Consider the following 21962-nt stretch of genomic DNA (forward strand, 5'->3'; position numbering starts at 1 on the left):
CCATTATTCCGCTTATCCAGTGTCGGGTCGCGGGGGCAGCTGCCTAAGCAGGGAAACCCAGACTTCCCTCTCCCCGGCCACATTCACCAGCTCATCCGGGGGGTTCCTGAGGCATTCCCAGGCCAGTCGAGAGATGTACTCTGTCCAGTGTCCTGGGTCTTCCCCAAGCCTCTTTCCGGTGGGACGTGTCTGAACACCTCACCAGGCAGGCGTCCAGGGGGCATCCTGTTTCTGGAATCCTACAGGCCTAAAAGGCCCGATAGGACTCCTTCAGCTTGATGGCATCCCTTGCTGCTGGTGTCCACCAGAGTTTGGGGGTTACCGCCACAACAGGCACTGATGACCTTGGGCCACAAGGTCGACAATAGAGGCATTGAACACAGCCCACTTGGACTCCCCCGCCTGGGGGACTCATGGTTGAAGCTCTGCCGGAGATGGGAGTTGAAACTCTTTCTGACAGGGGACTCTGCCAGACATTCCCAGCAGACCCTCACAACACACTTGGGTTCTGCCAGACCTGACTGGCATCCTTAACCAACTCACCACCAGGTGGTGATCAGCTGACAGCTCCGCCGCTCTCTTCACCCGAGTGTCCAAGACATGCGGCCGCAAGTCCGACGATACAACTACAAAGTTGATCATCGAGCTGCGATCTAGTGTCCTGGTGCCAATCGCACATGTGGAAACTCCTATGCCTGAACAAGGTGTTTGTTATGGGCAATCCATGAAGAGCACAAAAGTCCAGCAACAAAACACCACTCGGATTCAGATCAGGGGGGGCGTTCCTCCCAATCATGCCCCTCCAGGTCTCGCTGCCACTGCCCACGTGGGCATTGAAGTTGCCCAGCAGAATGAGGGAGTCCCTGAAAGGAGTGCTCTCCAACACCCCCTCCAAGGACTCTAAAAAGGGTGGGAACTGCTACTTGGTGCATAAGCAGGACCTGTCCCCCCACCTGAAGGCTGAGGGAGGCTACCCTTTTGTCCATCAGGGTGCCTCTCACTGGGAGCAACTCCAGAATGGAAGAGGGTCCAGCCCCTCTCAAGGACAGTTGTTCCCAAGCCATGCGTCGAGGTGAGTCCAACTATATCTAGCCGGTACCGCGCAACCTCGCTCACCATCTCAAGCTCCTTCCCCGCCAAAGAGGTGACATTCCATGTCCCTAGAACTAGCTTCTGAAGCTGAGGATCAGACCGCCAGGGTCCCCGCCTCTGGCAGCCGCCCAGGTCACACTGCACCTGACCTGTTGCAAATCCATCCAGCTAAATAAGGTGGACAGTCTACTGCCAGCATGTACCAGTCAGTGAGAAATGTAGCTTAGGTCCTTCATTCCAGCAGACTGGATGCTGGTGGGACGCAGACTAGAGGTTGGAGGTCTAGAAGTGATGCAACACTGATGAAACACACAAAAGGTGGATTTCCTTTTATGTAATTATTCTTACACAATGCTTTTTTAAATTGTTGTCCCGATTTCTGTCAAGATGGTCTTTATTTTCCGCATTTCCTTGTCCACCTGGTGATTGTGTCTGTCTGCACCGCCCACCCAGCTGTAGCACCCAGCAGCTAGTAAGAAATATTATTTACCACTAAATAATCTGCTACCAATCTCAGATGTATTTTTACATATTTATTTTTTTAAATTAAAACAAATGACTAAATTACCGGCTTCATTACTGTCATTTAGCAGATGCTTTCCTCCAAAGCGATTCACACCTGTGGGGTTCGAATTTGGATTTCCCACATGGCAGACAGATGCCCTGCCGACTGAGATATCCAGCCGCAAGTTTCAATGCCTCTGGCGTGTCTTGCCTGCTGAGAGGAATCTGCCACCTGCTGCCACTGTTCTGCCTTTCTGACCCAAATAATGCCCACGTCATGCCCATCAATGAAACATTTTTACGTTTTTCAATGTGGTCCATCAGGATCTCTGTCTTACACCACGAAAAAATCTGTTTTTTTCCTCCCGAGCCATCATGGAAACGATGTGATGAATATTCAATACAGCCGTTCATCTGACCTTTTATAGCTACCGTGTGGCCGTGGGAAGGCGTTCCCTCATGTGTGCCCGCTTTAGAGTTGATTCTAATTTATAAAGGGTGTAGGACGTTTGTGTGCACGCGTGGATAAATCTGAAAGTTTTTGTGCACCGCACACCCCATTTCCATTTTTTCTTACCTGTAGTTTGCTTTGCTATGCACTGTTTGATAAATGAGCCCCTGATCGTTGCTATGTCATGTAAAACCCTACAATTAATAGAAAGTACATCTTCTTTTTCTCATTCATATGTTGGATATCACATTATTAATAATTATTAATTATTAACGTTATTGGTTTATTTTATGCTCAACAGTTCTGCAGAACTTCAGCAGGAAGCCAAGAAACAAAGTGTCGGTGAGAGAAGGCCAAGCCGTGGTCCTGCTCTGTGGCCCCCCTCCCCATCACGGAGGTACTGAACTCCAGCTGTAACTCTTCTGCATTGTCTGCTGTAGTTTCCCACTCCTGCTGGCCTCAGCAATTTTTATTGTTCTTCTCACTCTGGTGCTTATTATCTTTCTCTAACACTGCTGTGACTCTTGTTTTTATACCCTATCACCTCCTTTTGCTGCGGTTCCTTTTGAGCTCTGACACACTGTTTCTCCACTCACTTCTCCTTATCTGCCAGACAGGAAACTTTTTATGACCATCCACCGCTTCATCAGCCCAGACCCATAGCCTCACTCTTCTTAACCTTGAGCTCACTTTTCTTGCCCCTAAGATCTGTGACCATGCTGCCATCTAGAAAATCTCTAGTGCTGTGCTACACCTCCTCATGTGTCATACAGACATACATATATATATATATATATATATATATATATATATATATATATATACACTATATACACACGCTTTTTTTCATGTGAGCAGGTTATCTGTTGGGCAGTAAAGGCTTCTGATGGCTGCTGTGGCAAAGAGAGCATTTATCCGTGGCACAGCTGTGAGTCAGTTCATATGTCTGCACGTTGCTGATTATCCCTCAAAGTGGTCCACACTCCTGCAGCTATTCAGTGCCCACCACTGCAATTTCACGCCAGCGTACCAGCCTTTCTACACTCTCTGTTTCCAACCAAACCTTTGGGCATGTGGGTATCCACTCTAGAGCTATTTAACACCCCCCGACTAAATACTTCCATCTCTTTATTCCCCCCTCCTTAAATGGAGCAGTCACACGTTCGATGGGATTTGGACGACATGATAATGCTGGCTTGAGGTGTTTTAAAATTGAAAATGGCAGAAATAGTTTTTTTTTGTGTTTTTTTTCCTTAAATGCCACAAGGTTTATGATGTCCAACCTTCTTTAATCCTTGTTGATGCAACACTTGAGGAAATCTGCGACACACCTCATTGAGGAATCATCTAAAGCTTTTCTGAACAATCAATATGTAAGTGGCCTAAAAGAAGCTGCAGCGAGAGTTAAAATCTGTCAGAGGACATGGGATTAAGTGCCTGCAAGTCCTCTGTTGCTGTGAGACTGCAGCTCTTAAACAGACCCCGTCTCTGATAGTCTCTAATCATGAAAGGTCTGTCAGTTCCTGCCCTGACTTTTCTTGTAATGATTTTAATTCACAGTTTTCCCTCAAGGAAGCAAGTGAAACTTTTTAGCGCCTGCCCAGTCAAATGGATTGACTTCGAGGGGGGGGGGGGGGGGCACAAATAGCTGACTTCATTCAGCAGCCCCTGCAGACTTGTCTATCTCTTTCCCCTGCCTTGCATGTGTGTGTTTTAGACCTCTACACTAATATTCTTACCCTTCCACTCCATTCTTCATTTTGACACCTGCCCTTATTAATCTAAGTGATAAAAGCGAGGAAGTCTAGAGTCAACATTTACAACAGGATGCATAAAACACACTGTAGTAAAGTTAGGAAAGCAGCAAGAGGGTGATGTTCTGGTGCAAAAAAAAATAAAAATAAATTTAGATTTATGCTGCAGAAACAATTTTTTCCTCATGCAACAAGCATGAGGAAAAAATAATGCTTACATTTCTTCTGATGACATGAATCCAACATTTTCAAGTCATTGCTCTTAGATGTTCATTCACCTGGTTTCCATTTGGAGAAATAAGAAAATCACAGATGACCAAAAAAAAGTGGAATTTTTCAGGGTGTAAGACAGAGATCCTGATGGACCACGTTGACAAACGTAAAAATTTTTAATTGGTGGGCACGGGGTGGGCATTACTGGTGTCAGAAAGGCAAATAGTGGCAGCAGGTGGCAGATGCTGTCATCGTAGTGTCAGAAGGTAACACACATCAGAGGCATCGGATGTTGTGGCTGGATATCTCAGTGGGTAGAGCATCCGTCTGTCATGCGGGGCATCGAAGTTCGAATCTTTCTGTGGTGAATCGCTTTGGAGAAAAGCATCTGCTAAATGACAGTAATGAAGCTGGTAATTTAGTCACTTGTTTTAATTTATAAAATAAATATGTAAAAATACATCTGAGATTGGTAGCAGATCATTTAGTGTAAATAATATTTCTTACTAGCTGCTGGGTGCTACAGCTGGGTGGGCGGTGCAGAGGGACACAATCACCAGGTGGACAAGGAAATGCGGGAAATAAAGACCGTCTTGACAGAAATCGGGACAACAAGAACATTGTGTAAGAGTAAATAAAATAAAATCCTCCTCTGATGTGTTTCATTAGCGTTGCTTCCAGGCCTCCAGCCTCCAGTCTGGTCCCTCTCTGCTGAATGAAGGACCAAAGCTACTTTTCGTACTGACTGCTACATGCTGGCAGCAGACTGGCACCTTATTTAGCTGGATGTGTTTTATAACATGGAAGTTTTGTTTTACAATGACAGAACATATTTTAGTGGTTGAGGTTCTTATTAATATCATCTCCTTTTTTCTAGAAAATCCTGTTTCTTTTTTCCCTGAGCATGCGCTCTTAGGAGAATTAATATCTAATGTGTCACTCTATTCATTTCTGCAATCAGCTTTAATATCTAACATGTGGTGTGAAAGGTGTCACATTTCACATCATTTGCTTCATTTTATTCTGCACCGTTGGTGTCGCCGTTTCCTGTTTTCCCAGATTCTGTGTGTACGCCTGGGGCAGAGTTTGCGTGAAGGTAGGAACATAAAAAAATCCCAAAAGTTGACTATATTTGGCGTATGCCGGTTGTTGTTCCTATGCAAGCTTGATAAATGAGGCCCCTGCTGTGGTTACTGGGTGGATTGGGCTGATATGTCTTTCACGTAGAAAAGTTTTACCACTCTCTTACTAATGCATCCTTTTCCCTGTGGGACTATTTGACTACTATTACTTTCTGAGTGGAGACGTCATGACAAACAGGAAAAACTGGTTCATCTGTTGGTTAATACAGGACAACTTCTGTTTCCACCACACATCCATGATGAGAATTTCCCATTCTGCATTTTTGAGTTCCACCTTTTCAGTTCCTCAACATTGTTATTAATTAGCAACTAAAGAACAGTGTTTTGTTATGTTTTTTTTAATGATTTCATGTTGATTCAGAATCATCTATGTCTGCATCAAGATGCATCTACAAAAACAACTTTTTACTTTGTTATTCTTTATCTTTCTTCATCGATTTCCTAAAAATGAAAGATATCTTCCATGAGTGAGGAAAAGAAGCAAAGCCTTGTGACTCTGAAGTAAAAACCTGGAAGTCCAGCAGTACTAGAACCAGATGGTCCAGCAGGTTTATCATGGGGATCTTGAGAGCCTCCAGAGGATGGAGCAGGGTACCACACAGGCCCTCCTGATTCTAGAGGAAAACAGGTGATGCTTCCAACCAGCAGCAGAGAGATCCACAACACCGTCATTCTGCTGCAGTTGAGGCCAAGCAACTGAATCAGTGTATCTTACTGTCCAGCCATTTTGGGAATGCAGCTGCAAAGTAGACTTCTTAATGTGTCATGATCCACAATTAATGATCTGTTTGTTGTTTAACTCTTTTTTTCCAACAGAGATCAAATATTCATGGGTTTTCAACGGGCAGCGTGGCTTCCTGCAACAGGACGCCCGCCGCTTCATCTCTCAGAAGACAGGCAACTTGTATATAGCCAAAGTGGAACCATCGGATGCAGGGAATTATACGTGTGCAGTGAGAAACATGATGACCAACGCCACGGTGTTCAGCTCTCCAACCCCTGTGGTGGTGCGGAGGGACGGTGAGCAGTCCCAGTTCACTTTCTGATTGTTTTGTGCACTGAAGTGATGCAAACATTTACAGGGAGGATGAGAGAAGGGGATAAACCGTTTGTCTCGAGCGTGACGCTGGTTTTGCTTTTGCTTATAAGTGAGGTTTTTACTACAAGCTTTAAACCTTTGAACTACATGGAGTTATGTATGCAAGGAAACATCTGTATCTGCAGGGAGCGTGTATTTACATAACCAGAATGCATGCAGACTCACTGACACACACAGCTCGAAGCTTGACACCCCTACAAACTCTCCATCAGGACCATTTTTGTGTACCACTTCAGATTTGCTCTGAAGCAGATGTGTAATACAAACTCATCCATCCACTGAGACAACTGTATACAGCAGCAACACACATTTGTGCTCTGTGTGAGTGTTATTATTTTCAAAGCTAAAGACCAAACTTTTTAACATTGCTTCGAACTGAATTTAATGTATTAATGTCTGTTGTCTTTATTTTGTTTTTTCTGCGTGTGTTTTTCTTTAAAATATAAATCTTTTTGTACGTTAGAGTTAGGATGGGATTTATTATTTTTAATACATGTTTTCAGTTATTTTTATTCGTTTTTTTTTATTTTTCTGTATATGATAAGTAGTCTTAAGTAATGTGTAGTTGGGTGATTGACTTGTTAAATGACATGGAAAGTGTACTCATGTCTTTTTTTAATTTTTAATGTATATGATTTACTTTGTCTCATGTAGTGGTGATGGGTGAATATGAGCCAAAGATCGAGGTCCAGTTCCCGGACACTCTTCATGTCTCCAAAGGATCATCAGTAAAACTGGAATGCTTTGCTTTAGGAAAGTAAGTGTCGGACAGCTTGGTGCGTTGTGGGCTTGGTGAAGCAGTCCTTGTAGTCAGCCTGACCTTCTGCGTGTTTCCTCTGCAGTCCCGTGCCTTCCATCTCATGGAGAAGAACTGATGGAAATCCTCTCCCTGGCAAAATTAAAATCAACCCTTCCAATGGGGCCCTGGAAATTCCTTATTTTCGCCCAGAGGATGCGGGCGTGTACGAATGCGTTGCTGAAAACAGCCGTGGACGAAACGCTGCCAGAGGACAGCTCATATTCCAAAGTATGAAACTTTTGGAGTTGACTTACCTTCATTCTCTTTTTCAGCTTAGCCACACAGCGTGAGAATATAATCTAAAGGAAGAGTTCTTTTCTCAAGGTTAAACAGCATAATGTGCAGAATCATTTAGCTTATTATCTTTTGTGTTTATTACATTAAAATCACCCGCTGTACACAAGCTCCTTGGAAAGCAGTGCCTTTAGAGGAAAATTTGATTATTAGTGTGTCAAGATGATTCAGCCACCTCCATGCAATCAAAAGCAACTTACTGTTAAACTTTATGATTTGTAATGACTCATTTATGTAAAGGGGAGTGCTGTGATCAGTAATTGTTCTCAGTGGGCGAAGGCAGAGTCATGAGTCAGTCTCTCACCTATTCCTGTCCTCCTCTGTGTGTTGATAAGGAGCTGAAAAAGATTAATATCAACATCATACTTTAGGTTTGATTTGAAGGCAAGACAATTTTATGTTAAACATTTCATTAATAACTTTTAAGTTCTACAGTACACAGTAAAAAAAAAGAAACAAACCAAATTTTATGAAGATGACTTGTGTTAAATTGTGTAAAACAGGATTTTAAGAAGCGTTTTGTTGTGAGTGTTGAGTTTGAAGTGGTCAGACATATCCATTAGAGAATGCACATGTGACATCACCAGGGCTTTATCCACCATCTTGGGGGAACATCCTTTAGGTTTCTCACAAGTAAACTATGTTACAAAATTTCTGAAACATGCTAGAGATCAACGTTGTTACCACAATCAGCTCACAGGAGAAGCAAAAAGTCATTTTTGTGCAAAATCACTAATTACTAAAAACTTAAATTCTTGAGAGCTGAATAACAAAATGATGTTCAGGTTTAGATGTGTTACTGCTTATTTCAGTCCCAGACATCAGTGTTTACTTTGTGTTTGCTGTTGGTTCCCGCACCTGTCATGAATTTAAAAGCTACAAATCATTAAATGTTCATGCTGCCATTTTGCAACCAGATGGGCGAAGACCTGCGAATCTATAATCTGCCGGCTGCAACTACACCATCTTACTGACAATGTTCATGTTACTTAAACAATTATTGTTCTAATAGTTTGTTTGATTCTAAATGAAATATATTATCTGTTTATCTGTGTGTGGAAAGGGCAGATGTGGGAATGCGCAGGATTAAATAATTAAGCTAAAGAAGCAGTAAAAAATTAAAGTAACCAAAAATATTAGGAAGTGTATTTATTTTCAATAACAATAAGATATACCTGAAAACTTTACTGGATGGCACATCAATTCTATTCTGATGTGATGTGATGTTCTCATCTGTACATGAGCGTTTCATCCAGATTATGTACTTGTTGCGTATGTAGCCAGTAACTCTTTCTACATTAATTCTCAGATGAGCCCCCTCGGCTGTTTGCTCATCCGTTCATCTAGCTGTTATTATCTGTGTTCTGTGGTTCAAAGTAAATACATGTGGCATCTTAAGGTTTAATGAAGCCTCATTCAGTAGACTGTCAGATACTTTTTCTGCATCTTGAAGTGACAGATATTTTTTCAGACAATCCCTTTGCAGAAGTTAAATTCATCCTGTGTGCTGGTGGTGCTTTCTGCAGCTTGAACAGCTGTGTGGCTTCCCCATCAGCTCTTTGGTGCCCAGGACATACCTGTCAAGCTCCCATGAGTCTTAAATGCAGTGAGCTGTGACTGTCACATAAGCATGTGTGGCCAGCAATCTCCATTCGTCTGTGGTTAGAGCAGGTGTCTTATCCTTTAATATCCTCTAAAACATTTTACTTTCCAGTGTTGTACAGCTGTACTTAGTATAACACTATAATGGCAAATTTTACATTCAGGCTGCAGTTCAATCATGAGCTCCTGAAACCCCGCTCCTGAAACAATGCCAGTGGGTTGCATGTTAATATTAATGTCACTTTGTAACCTACGATGACATTTTTAATGAACATCTGCTGTAACTGTGCTGAACAGCAGAAAGTCAGCTGATGTTGAACTTGACTTGCCAGCATCCTCGGAGCATCAAGGTAGCTTTAAATCAATAGATTTGTTTTGTATTCTATGACATCTGATTTCTTTAGTGTTGACGAATAAGAAAAGTTACCTTACCTTTAAGATGTAAAATCCAAATTCCAAACATCAATTATCAGATTATTTGGTGTTGCGATTGTCTTTTCAGCTTCAGATTTTTTCTGTTTTTTGAACAACATGGTAAACATACTATTAATATACTGGTTACCATGGTATGCATTAGTTCTGCCGGATCATAAGGTACTAATACTGCTACTACTACTGCTACTACTACTACTACTACAGTCATTTAGAAAACACTTTTCTCCAAAGTGACTTACATCTGAGAGTAAGAACAACACAAGCAAGAAATCAAACAGGAGGGGATGTCATAATTAAGGGCTAGTCAGACTGCTGTGAGTCCAGCTGCCAAGTTGTGCTAGAGGCAGTGCTTTTTTAATTTTATTCTGTTTTTTCCCCGTCCCCCTCCCAACAATAGTCCTTTGTTTAATAACAAGATTACGATTTCATCACACAGTGTCATCTTGGGCGTAAGTGCACACAGTTTCTTCAGCACAGAGTTGTGCCAAAGAGCTGGACAGAAGAGTTAAGCTAAGTGCGGAAATGCTTCTTAAACAGCTGAGTCTTTAGCTTGCTCTTGAAAGTAGATAAGGACTTTAAAGGTCTGGCTGTCTACCAAGAAGGTTGTTGGTTCGAGCCTCGGCTGGGGGGACGGTCTGAACCTGGGGGTCTAGTGGCCTTTCTGTGTGGAGTTTGCGTGTTCTCTCCGGCTTCCTCCCAGCATTAGGTTAGGTTAGGTTAGGTTAATTGGTCACTCTAAATTCTCCTTAGGAGTGAGCGTGAATGGTCTTTTGTCCCTTTCTGTGTTGGCCCTGCGATGGACTGGTGACCTGTCCAGGGTGTACCTGCCTCTCACCTGCTGAAAATGCTGGGATAGATTCCAGCTTACCCGCGACCCGAAATGGACTAAGCGGTAAAGATAATTAATGAATAAATAAAAAAAGATCTGTCATTTGTACTTAGTCACTTCACTATTGGCAGAATAATTCATCAGGGCCCTTAATCACAAAACACAAATACACTGTGTGTAAAAAAAGTCCCTCAATGAAAGTGTACATTTACTAAAGTTTAAAACGTTTAAACTTAAACATTTTGATACTATTTCTTGCAATTCTGTTCTTATTGTACTAAAACCTGTGAGTCCTTATTATTAAGGTGACTCTTGAAATTTCATTATTAAATAATTTGTTGTTAATTTTTAAAATGATCTAGAACTGTGTCTGGTTGCTTGATGATTACACTGGCCAACCAACAGCCCAGATATCCTTTATCCAATTATTAAGAGGAAAGACAGGAAATATATATATATATATATATATATATATATATATATATATATATATATACATATATGTGTGTGTGTGTCAGGAACACATCACATGGAAAATAATCATTCATACAAGTAGCTGAATAAGTTCAATAGTAGTACTTCAGTTAGTTGTTTGAGCAGACATTTCAGCATTACATCAATATATATTAATCTATAGCAAAACATTAGACAAGATGTCACAAAATTACTCATAATACCTATGAGAATATAAAGTAAATGTAATAAAAGTGAAACTATCAAAAATAGCAACTATATAAATAAAGTACTAGCACCCCAGTGTGGTACTTAAGCGCTGTGTTTTATAAAGTACTAAGTTGTGCTTCACCACTGCCTTACTTTGTATAACTGCTCCACACCTTGTACAGCCACTGTCATCTCCGCCCATTACAGTTTGCCCCAGAGGCAGAACTGCCAGCAGAGTAAAACCTCTGCAAATGGTCCAAATGGTGGCAGCACGTCTGGCCTACAATCAGTCAGACAGCTGATGTAACTCTGCACTTTTAACGCTCATCACGTTGTGTCTGTTGCAGCTTGAATTAAGATCAAAACACTTAAGCTTGTCTAGACTAGACAGTGGCACAGCTTTATGAGCCTTTTCTTTTATAATTTTCTGCTAGTAAACAACTCAAACCATCTATGCTTCTGCCCTGCCTGTCACCACATTGGAATGAGTTTCTGAACTAGATTCAGTAAGCAGAATTGCTTAAAAATAAATAATCAAGGCTTAACTATTCTGAAAACTCACTCTTTATTTTTTCAACCTGAATTCTGATTTAATGTCCAAATGTCAAAGCAGTTGCACTTTTTCCCCAGAGGTGCTTGTCTTTTTCTGTCTTTTATCTATCCTTAATCCACCTATTTTTTCTTATTTGAGGAAATGCTTTTATATTTGTTATTATTGTATTATCTGTGTTTTTCCCAGATGTGGAACATCTACACTGGGCTCAGACACTGAAAGATGCTCATATGGCAATTGATGCTAACCTGCAATGGGAATGTAAAGCCATTGGTAAGCCCAGGTCTACGTATAGATGGTTGAAGAATGGTCAGCTACTAACAGCAACGGTAAGAAACTTGAAGGACTTGTTGATTTTTATTCAGGGTTGAAACAATCGTTGCATTTTAAATGCCAAACATCTCTCTGTGTGATTTGTCAGGGAAGGGTCCATGTTGAAAATGGCAGACTGACCATATCCAAGATTAGTTTGTCAGACTCAGGGATGTATCAGTGTGTAGCAGAGAATGAACATGGATCCATTTATGCCAGTGCTGAGCTCAAAGTTGTAGGTAAGTTCTAAACTGCAGGTAAAAACCTATGTAAATGTGTTGTCTGCAGAATAAGAGTTCCCCCTACCTGATGTAAATGAATACCTTGAAATAGACTGAATTAGCTCCACACCGAGCCATGGCCTTTACTTTTTTCTTTCTATAATTGCCTCAAACAATGAGCCAGATTGGTGGTGAAATCTAATTTCTGTAATTGCTGCTGATGCACTTGACATTTTGGTTGATGCACAGCTGTGGAGTCTCCACAAAGCGAGACAAATGGCCTCAACATGGGTCTCTTCCTCAGCCTCGCCACCTGACTTTAACCAACGACCTGTGAAAAAGTCCACCGTGATCCAGAGAGGGGGGGAGGTGGTGTTAGAGTGTCGCCCCAATGCTTCACCCAGGGCCACAATTTCCTGGTGGAGAGCGGGAGAGCCCCTGAGGGACAGCGAGAGGTAGGACAATGAAAACTGCAGACACTCATGGCACCCAGTTGGTATACCTTTTCTCAATAGGACAGTCAATATATATATATATATATATATATATATACGTATGACAATATTGATCAATCCTTTATGAGTGAACACCACAGAGAAAAACAATTTACCGTTCAGTAAAAATCTACTTCAGGCTATACATTGTCAAAATCTAAGGTTTGAGGCAAGAACTTTGAGCTACAAGAACCATTTTTGCCATATGTTGACATATGTTGTTTCATTTTATACGTTAACCCTGAGGTCTTTCTTAAAGTCTACGACAGGTGTTCATCAAAATACCACAGGGACACAGTAGAAGAGCATCCTTTTCAATCAAGTCTTTACAGCCCTGTTCATAGGAATTGGTCATAGGGGTGGAACCTCAACTTTACTCTGCCCCTCTCTTCCCCAGGTTGCACCTCTTTTGAGTTTTTGAGCACAGTGCTGATGTAAATCTGGAAAGGAATTAAACTCAGTCACCCCTGAAGTTTGTTATGACTGCATAACAGAGGTATAGCGCCACCAGCTGATCGGCATTTATATTCTCAGGTACATGTCCATTGCCTGCGGTTTGGCATTGTCTCATCAGACGTGACGTCTTCAGTTGGAGCAGGTTATTAAAGAGCTGAAATAACAAAATGGCCAGATGGTAGACAGATTGAGGTCATGCTGCAATTCCACCTTCATTTAAAGGCTTGATAACCCAGAGCTTCATCATCAAGCCATTCCTATGTGTTTCCTTTAGAACTGTTAAAGAACTGATGCTTGTGTTCTTCCATTGAGTTGTGATGCAACGTAAAACATTAGTAAATGATTAGGATGAGAGAAAGGCAAGACAACCGATCTTGTTCTCTTTGTACGTTAAGATACATCAGCAGACATCAAATGGAAAGCAAGTCTTTTGTGTAAAAAAAACCACAACAATTCAGAGCTGCATAAATAACTTTCATAATAAATTTAGTTTTCTCTAAGAGCCTTGCCTCCTTTTTCTTGTCAGGCTGCAACTTCAGTGACTTATAACATTTTAACACAGACAGAGGCTTTGAAAGAAAGAACAACACAGTCTGTAAATGATAGTTATGGAAATTAGTAGTTTTAAAACAAGAAACTCAGCATGTCAGTGATGCAGTTTCAAATTTGCTTCATTACTGTTGTGAGATTGCATCAAGTATGAAGTTTAGATGATGTGCTGATTTTTTAGATGTACTGATGGGAGGGAAGTCAGCAGTAAAGCGTGACTTTATATTATTATATCATCCCACGCCTAAAGCACGACTTTAGGGGTGGAAGAGGGGCTGGCTTATTCAAATAGCCTCCTGTGATGATGAAATCCCAGGAGCAAATTAAATCATGTGTTTGCGAGAGTTTCCCCTTGTTGGCGGTTCTGCTGTGAACAAAGAGCCCAGATGGAAAACCTCGACCATCTTCAAATGAAAGACTTTCAGGGTAGTTAACACTTCGGTCCAACACCAATACACGTTTTAACTTGAAAAAGTGCCATTTCCGGGTGATGACTCCTTTAAAGCTTTTTTTTTTTTTTTTTTTTTCTAGTGTGTGTGTGTCTTTGGTACTTTGATTGTTGTCATTTTATTTTTATTTTTGACAAACTCCTGATGACTGTCAGCTTAGTTTACTTGTAAAAGCTGTAGGAAATTGTCTTGTGTTTCTGTGCAGGTGTAGCAGCTGGTTGTCTGCTGTTAGGTTGGATTGAGGGGTTGTTGCTTCTATCTACTGTATCTTTGTTTCCTCTTCCTGCTTTCTTTCCTTTTTAGTTCTCTTCTATATATACACACACACATATATATATATATAGACCATCATTCTGTTTGCTACCATGCTGGTCAGGACTAGTTTAAAAAACAAAAAACAAAAAACAAACACAGTTTTAAAGATGAAAAAGGTTGTCAAAGAATCTGACCAGAGCGTTGTTTAATCTGCATATGATTTGATTTGCATGCTGGTTATCGTAGGAGTCAGATAAAGTTTAAAATCTTTTGTTTTCTTTCCTATCCTGCTTGCTTTTTAAGCCCTGTCTATGATCAGTGTGTGCAGGCATATTCCCAAACACTTCTCTGCAACTCACCAGCTCCTATGAAACCAGTGAATTGATTATTTATCACATTTTTCATGGGCAGCTCTTGAGAAAAGGGAGAAAAATTACCAAGGCATTACAGAGGCAGCACATTTAGACAAGAATAGAAATTCAAAGCCTGGAACAGAATTTGTCTACAAAGCAGATAGTTCTTTACGTTTCTATTTGTTTTGCACCTCATTGCCCCTCAGGTCATGTTCTCAGTTCGCCTCCATCACTCAGCATTTGATATTTTTGTCAATAAATCAGTGCAATGCACCATGTGTCAGACATGCTCCCTGGGCCTCCGCCTGCCCCGATGAATACATATTTATTCTTGGGAGCCATATAAAATTGTTTGATCTTATTTTTTTTAGCTGGCTGTTTGCCGCATTTCTGTTTGATTTATTGAATCCAAAGGTCATAACAGGGGAGCATAATCGGCCTCATTTATGTGTATGATTACATGCTTTCACACTAGTCTATGTTGAACTAGGTGCCAAAGCAACCACTCCAGGCTGTAAAGCAGGATGGGCTCATGGATGTTTATGGATGATTCTATCATTGAAGGCTCTCAGAACTGGCTACCACTGTGTTTCCATTGTAATTTAGATGAGCTTGAGCTTCTAGAGTGATGGTTAAACTCGTCTGAGTTGCCTTCACTTAAACCAAGAGCTCATGACAATGATTATGACAAGCAGCAATGACATTTCAGAGGTTTTTGTCCTTACACTTTTATTTGCTGCATTGTTGAGAGCTGTATCTTTATTTTAAAATAGATGCCTGTAAACACAGCTCTGGCCTGACAAATGATCCTGCTAATATTCTTCAAGTGATTTTTTTCTCTCTGGTTGAGACATAAATCCACCCCATATTTATTGTTATAATACCTCTTTACAGGGGTTATGTGCACAGACTTTTGCTTCTATGGGCTAAAAGTTATGTACACTACGACTCTGTTGTTTGATTATTTTATTTTTTTATTCAACACTGCTCCTACACATATACTTTAAAACATTACCGGTACATACATGTAGTAACCGATTCTTAAAACGCGGCTGATAATATAAATGAAACGTTTTCCATTTAAATAGAGATTAAATAGGAGATGTGTTGAAGCCATCAATTCCAAGAGGAGCTAATATTTTCGATAAAATACTCAACTTTCTTACTTTTTAACTCTTTTTTTTTTTTTTTTACAAGACACACAAACACACACAAAAAAACCAGAGCGACTCAGGACAGAACAGATGTGTAGAGAAGCTGAGGTTGATAATAACAAATAGATAATAATTATTGTCATCACTGTAGCCATCAAATCAAGATCACGTCAAACAAAATAATTCTAATAAGGAATTATTTTTATAATTATAATTTAAATAATTATATCACCACAAACATAGAATAATGTCTTACTTATAACATTTCATATGTTTTCTATGTCCTTTGGTAAATAAAACATTGGGTGAGATTTGCAAATAATTGCAATGTGTTTTCATTTACATTTCACACTTATTAACAAGGTTTAATCACAAACAGCTTTTTAAAAATTTTGTTAATTTTTTCCAATAATTTGCAAAAAAAAGAAAAAAAAACATTTATTTCATGATGTTAAAACTGAATCACTTTAGGAAGCTTTACAGTGACTTTGTATGTATTTATTTATTTTTAACTGGGTTCATTCTGACTTTTTCTTTTCTTTTTTTTTCATAGATTTCTTTATGATGTGTCTAGATTTCTCAATACTAGAAACGAGAAAAAAATAAAAATAAAAAACTTACAATGAGTAAAATAAAATGTCAAGAAAGATTGTCATCTATCATAAAATATACCGGATTTACCTTTCCATGAATCATTTGTGTTTTCAAGCCAGAGAAACGAGCCACTGGATATCAGATGGAGAAAGTTAACGTTGTTTTGCTGCCAGTAAGGTGGATGTTGAGACTTTCAGCTGCTTGTTTCTTTCTTTTGGAAGACCAAATAAGGCTGTATGTGGAGAGGGTTGTAGATTTTTTGATATTGTGTTACAACAACTCAGCCATAAACTGTAAACTGATGAACAATGATAAACATGTGAGAAACATTATTTGGATATTATTTATATATAAATATATATTATTATATTATTTATTTCATGTTCTTTTCTCTTTTATTTTCTTTTTTATCATGACACCTCTCCTGACCGCATGTTACTGCTGTCAATTGTTATATGTTGATTTCAGTGTCCTCATTTATTTCTGTTCTCCTTTAGTGTTATAAATCTGTTTACATTGCAGCTGAAGTGTCTCTGTATAAGATGTACTGGCCCTGCTCAATTTATGAATAACCTAATAATCAATACGCATAATTTTTGTGAATATATTATCGTGTGTGTGTGTGTGCGGTCTGTGCATGTGCGTGAGATCTATTAATTCTGCACTATTACATCTCAACAGCAGCATCTTACCAGCCGAAGCGTACTTGACAGCAGGTGAAGATAAAGTACCAGAACATATTTCAGAGTGGGAGGTATCTTTTGAAGAAATGTGTTTATTCTAAATGTGTTAAACTGTAAATGTTGCACTGTAGCTACCAAGACAACGTCAGAGACCACTGCTACTGGTGGGGGTCCTCCCCCTGAAAACCCGTGGGTCTGGTGGCCTGAATGCGCTTTGAATTAAGTGTGCGCCCTCTGCAGGGTCATCAATAAAAGACAAGCCATGATTACCAAAAAGGAACCCTGTCTCTATCTATATCTTTTTCCATCTATCTCAGGGGTGCCCAAAGTCGGTCCTCGAGGGCCGCTGTCCTGCAGATTTTCCAAAGTTTCCAGCATCAACACACCTGACTCAAATGAAACAGATCCAACAGCCTATTAAGTTTTACACAATGACTCATCAATTTGATCAGGTGGTTTTGGAGCAGGGACACATTAAAAACCTGCAGGATTGTGGCCCTTGAGGACTGGAGCAGGGCACCCCTGGTCTGTCTCTTTATATCAGCTTTCCCTTTCTCTATCTCGCTCTTTAAATACCCTCGGCCTGTATGGACGGGGCTCAGCTGATCCCAGTTTTAAGGTTAGCCAACCAGAGGCAGTGGGGATTGGATTGGGAAGGGGGGTTAATAAGGTATTAATTAGTTTTAATGAATGCTATGTTCTGTTTCATTTAATTTCATGTTCAGTAGTAGTTGAGTTTCTTTAGTTATATTGGAGCAGCCCGATTTATTGCTTTTTTACGAGGTGGAACTTTCTGTTAGGGGTCTGTGTCAGCCCATCAGACCTTTGAGACACAGCTAAGCTAAGCTTCAACGTTAGCTTGCCTCCGAGCAGGCTAGTTCTGGTGTATAAGTTACCATGGTTACTCAGCGGGCATTCACATAAGCTCTGTTGATGGAACGGAACTCTAGCTTAAATGAGCCAGACTCATCAAGATAAGCCAGGCTTTCCCTTAATCCAGCTTCATGGAATTCCCCCCAAGGGATAAATTCTGCAAAATAAAACCAGAAACAGCAACACAGAAAGACAGCCTAAACTAAAAACCAACTGGAAAGAGAGATATAACAAGAACTAAACCAAAGCAGAATGAAAACCCTTGTCTATGGACATATTTTAAATGTTTTGGGGCTATTTTTGTTTTGTTTGTTTGTTTATTTGTTTGTTTGTTTTCAGTTTCATTACAGAAAGCCATTGAATCCCTTCCAAAAGCAACCTCAACATCATCTTCCTCTTCCCTGTGATTAAAACAAAAAAGGAAAAGTAGTTTGTATAAGTAAGCCACCAGCTGATACTCTCACACAACACAGTCATGGATTCCTCGGGGTAATCATTGTTTTATCCAAGCGTTCTCTGGTGTTCTCATCAAACTTCCACCCATGCATTTATCCAAGTGAAATTCCTCTATATGCAGGATTCCTTGATGTTACCTCTCAGCAGTGGTGCTGCCATGGATTTTGAGCCCCATGAAAAGAAACTTAAGTTTTTTTTAAATATTTAAGCAATAAATAATCTCAAGATCAATTACTTAAAATACAAAACTTAAATACAAAATAACCTCTTCTGTGAAAATGAAATGCATTTATAATCTGTGAAAAACAAATCAAATCTCAGCTAAAACACCATCAAAAACAAAATGGCCAATTTTTTACAGATTTATTGTATAGTGAGCGTTATCATTGAACATTATTACTGAACAAGAGGCAAGAAAAAAATTAATAAATAAAAAAAAAAAAAAAAAAACCAGAAGCAAATGGTAAAATAAATTAGGTAGGCTCAGTAACCAAAACTACCAGGACCGCACATGGTTTTTTGTATTATGCGGTCACAAGCAAACCACTGTGGGAGCTGTCTTTAAAATTAAATAATCACATTTTAAAAGGTAGAACTTTGTGTAATAAGATATCAAGGAGCGGTAAAGGTACACTATTGCTGAGTCAAGCTCTTGCAGTCCCATTCTGGCCCTTGCTCAGCTTTTTTCACCAAGAGCCCAACGTGGAGCTTTTTCCCTGGAAGATCACTTATCAAGTGCTGAAGTCCAGCTTTCTATTCTATCAGTTGTTCTGTTATATAGTGTCCTTTGCAATAGTATCACAATTCTCATTTCTGGTGGCCTCCCACTATTTTGTTTTACTTAAAAGTGTGTTCAGTGATTTTACCAACAATGTCAAGGGAAACTGATCTGACTACCAATAATCCACATCATTGACATGAGGGAGTCCAACTTATCTCCAAATCTGTAGACTCGCAGGTGAAGCATTATATTAGTGGGGAAAACATACATGATGCTATATGGTTGCTGCTAGTTAATCTTCTGATATCCAGAAAATGTAAATTCTCTAATTGGATTGAAAGCAGTCAACCAGTCTGCTGCACTAGAAATGTGCTCTGTTGAGTCCAAACCACTGACCCAACCTACATTACAGTGATAGCTGAGGATTTTCTGAACCATTCAAATCCTTCTAAAATAAATACAATTTTTTTATTTGTTATTATTAATTCAGAACTATTTTTTTCTGTAATGTTTATTCTCCACAATAATCTGTTAATTCAACACTGAGCTGCTCACCTCCTTCCTCAGGGGCCACCTGGACATGTTCAGGTGGGGCGGGGATGGAGGGTCTGGCAGCATCTGCTTCGGCTGCTCTTGTGTCTAAACATGCGTGGTTTATTTTAGCAGAGAAGCTTGCTAATAGTTTGACTGCCTTGATTATTTGACTAAAACTGTGATTCTCAATCCTGGTCCTGAGAACCACTGTCCTGCATGTTTTTGTTCTTTCCAACTCCAGTACACCTGATTCAGATTCATTGAACTGCTTGTCAAGTTCTTTGCAAGCCTGCTAACGAGCCATTCATTTGAGTCAGGTGCGTTAAAGATGGACACCTCTAAAACATGCAGGGCAGTGGTCCCCGAGGACCATGATTGAGAAACACTGGACTAAAACAACAGTGAAATGAATAAAATCCATGAATGAATGAAATATTAGCTAATATGGGAGCAAAGTGAGCTAGCTTATATGAACAAAGTTTAGAAGAGACAACAAGCTGATGTTCCACAGCTTTCAGTTAGATAAACTAACTGACCACCTCACCTCTGAAAGAACTGGGTGACGTACTATCCACCCCTCTGTTCTCTCTCCAGTCTCAGCTTTTTTCTTTTTTTTTTAACTTCTCAATTTTTGAGGCGTCCTGCCGTCTTAGCCTCCACTCGCTGCCTTTCTGTGGGCTGCTTCGCAGCTGATGAAGCAGGTGGACTGAACTATTTAAGGGAAACATAGAAAGGGGTGGGTGTTCATAAATGTTTCCAAAACAAAGAAACTTAGTGATACTAATGCATTGTAACTGAAGTGTTTGCATGATTGTAAGTTTATCAGTGAGTATTAGATAATTTTGTTAGTATTACAGTTACATTGAGGGCCCTTCTGGGCCCCTAGAATCCTTCTCCTTCGACCCCCCTTTTCGGCGGCCCAGCCTCTCAGGAATGTAAATCCCATCTCTGTGTGTTGCAGAGGGATCAGTCTGCAAGTATAGATCCCTTTTCAAACTGCCCCTCTTTGCTTTTGCTCTGCTCTTATCACCTTCCCACCCTTAACCTGGTGCCCAGTTGCGTGTGTTCAATTACTATGTGCATTTAAGCTATTGTGCTGTCTACACTATGCTGACCCCATAGCAAATCTGTTCTGCTTCAGCAAAGATAACGGTTATCTTCTGAAGTGTGCAAATAGATTTTTGAAACACATTTTAAAGCCTTATCCTGAAAGAAAAGAAACGGGCGGGAGGGGTTCCGATAGTTTGATAAATCATAAAAAATCATATCAAAGCAAAAAACTACTTCATTTGATTATTATCACCAGTCAGTTGATTAAAGACATAAGAAATGGTCTGCTGTTGTTCTCTTCAGACAGACGATCCTGGAGGACGGGACTCTGCGCATCACCAATATCTCTAAATCTGATGAAGGCAGGTACATATGTGTGGCCAGAAACCATTTTGGAGCATCCAGCAGCACAGGGGCAGTGGTGGTGAAAGGTATTCTTGTTTTTGCCACATGTTTTTACTGTCTTCTAACCCAAGGTTTTAAACATTTGTTAGTGGGGAAGAAAAAAAAATAGCTGAAGCATGAAATTGATAATGAAATATAAAGCCGTTTTATGTTCCCGCCGGCTTTTGACAGACATATAACTCATCCATGGTTTTGTCAGCTTTGAGTTATTGCTCATGTAGCAGAGTGAGGCAAACCACGCCACAGCTCTGACCAAAGAAAATTTTCATTTCATTTAAAAGGGGCTCCTGTAGCATTTCCAGATTTGGATTTTTAAAATAATAATGATTTCATAGAGGGAGTACTTTAATTTTTCTCTAGTTGTGATTGCAGTGTGTTTAAAAATTCATCACTGAGTTTCAGAGGGCTTTTTCTTCCTGAGTGAAGTTATTTAAGAGCACTTAATTACGCTAATAGACCAGAATCTGTCTCACCATTCAGGGAAAATTAAGCTTTATTACCTTTTTCATTTTATAGGGATACAGTCTCTCCTACAGTAACAAATTATTCCTCCTTTATCTCCCGTATCGTTGCAGAGTCCACAAAGATCATTGTTCCACCTCTGAGTTCAGATGCCACAGTGGGGCAGAGTCTCGTGTTGCCCTGTGAAGTGTCCAGTGATTCATCCCTGAGCCCCATTTTCAAGTGGTTTTTCAACGGTAAAGCCATTGATTTCAGTCGGCAGGAGCACTTTGAGATGATCGGAGGGGTATGTCAAATATTTTTGTTAGATATAAAATGTGCAGTAATGAGTTTGACATGTTTGGGACTATGCTTGTCTGCTTTCTTGCTGAGAGCTTGATGCCCATTGTTGTATCTCTGCATTATTATTATTATTATTAGGCCCGAGCACCGAAGGCGGTGCGAAGGCCTATTGTAATGCAAGCGTTTATTAGGCCCGAGCACCGAAGGCGGTGCGAAGGCCTATTGTAAT

General features: G+C 40.1%; 1 protein-coding gene across 1 annotated transcript; it reads left to right on the forward strand.

Annotated features, from left to right (window-relative positions):
* Positions 1–2348: 2348 nt before the first annotated feature.
* On the forward strand, positions 2349–21737 carry LOC121636104 (contactin-4-like; the record flags this gene model as incomplete). The annotated part of the gene is made up of 9 exons (XM_041979409.1): positions 2349–2444; positions 5973–6176; positions 6910–7012; positions 7098–7282; positions 11617–11759; positions 11852–11981; positions 12268–12418; positions 20888–21015; positions 21565–21737. Coding segments are annotated over 9 exons (1313 nt in total), but the record flags the coding sequence as incomplete, so codon positions are not given.
* Between the last annotated feature and the right edge of the window lie 225 nt (positions 21738–21962).

Source organism: Melanotaenia boesemani, unplaced genomic scaffold (assembly GCF_017639745.1).
Source record: "Melanotaenia boesemani isolate fMelBoe1 unplaced genomic scaffold, fMelBoe1.pri S11xx1, whole genome shotgun sequence".
NCBI classification, from domain to species: Eukaryota; Metazoa; Chordata; class Actinopteri; order Atheriniformes; family Melanotaeniidae; genus Melanotaenia; species Melanotaenia boesemani.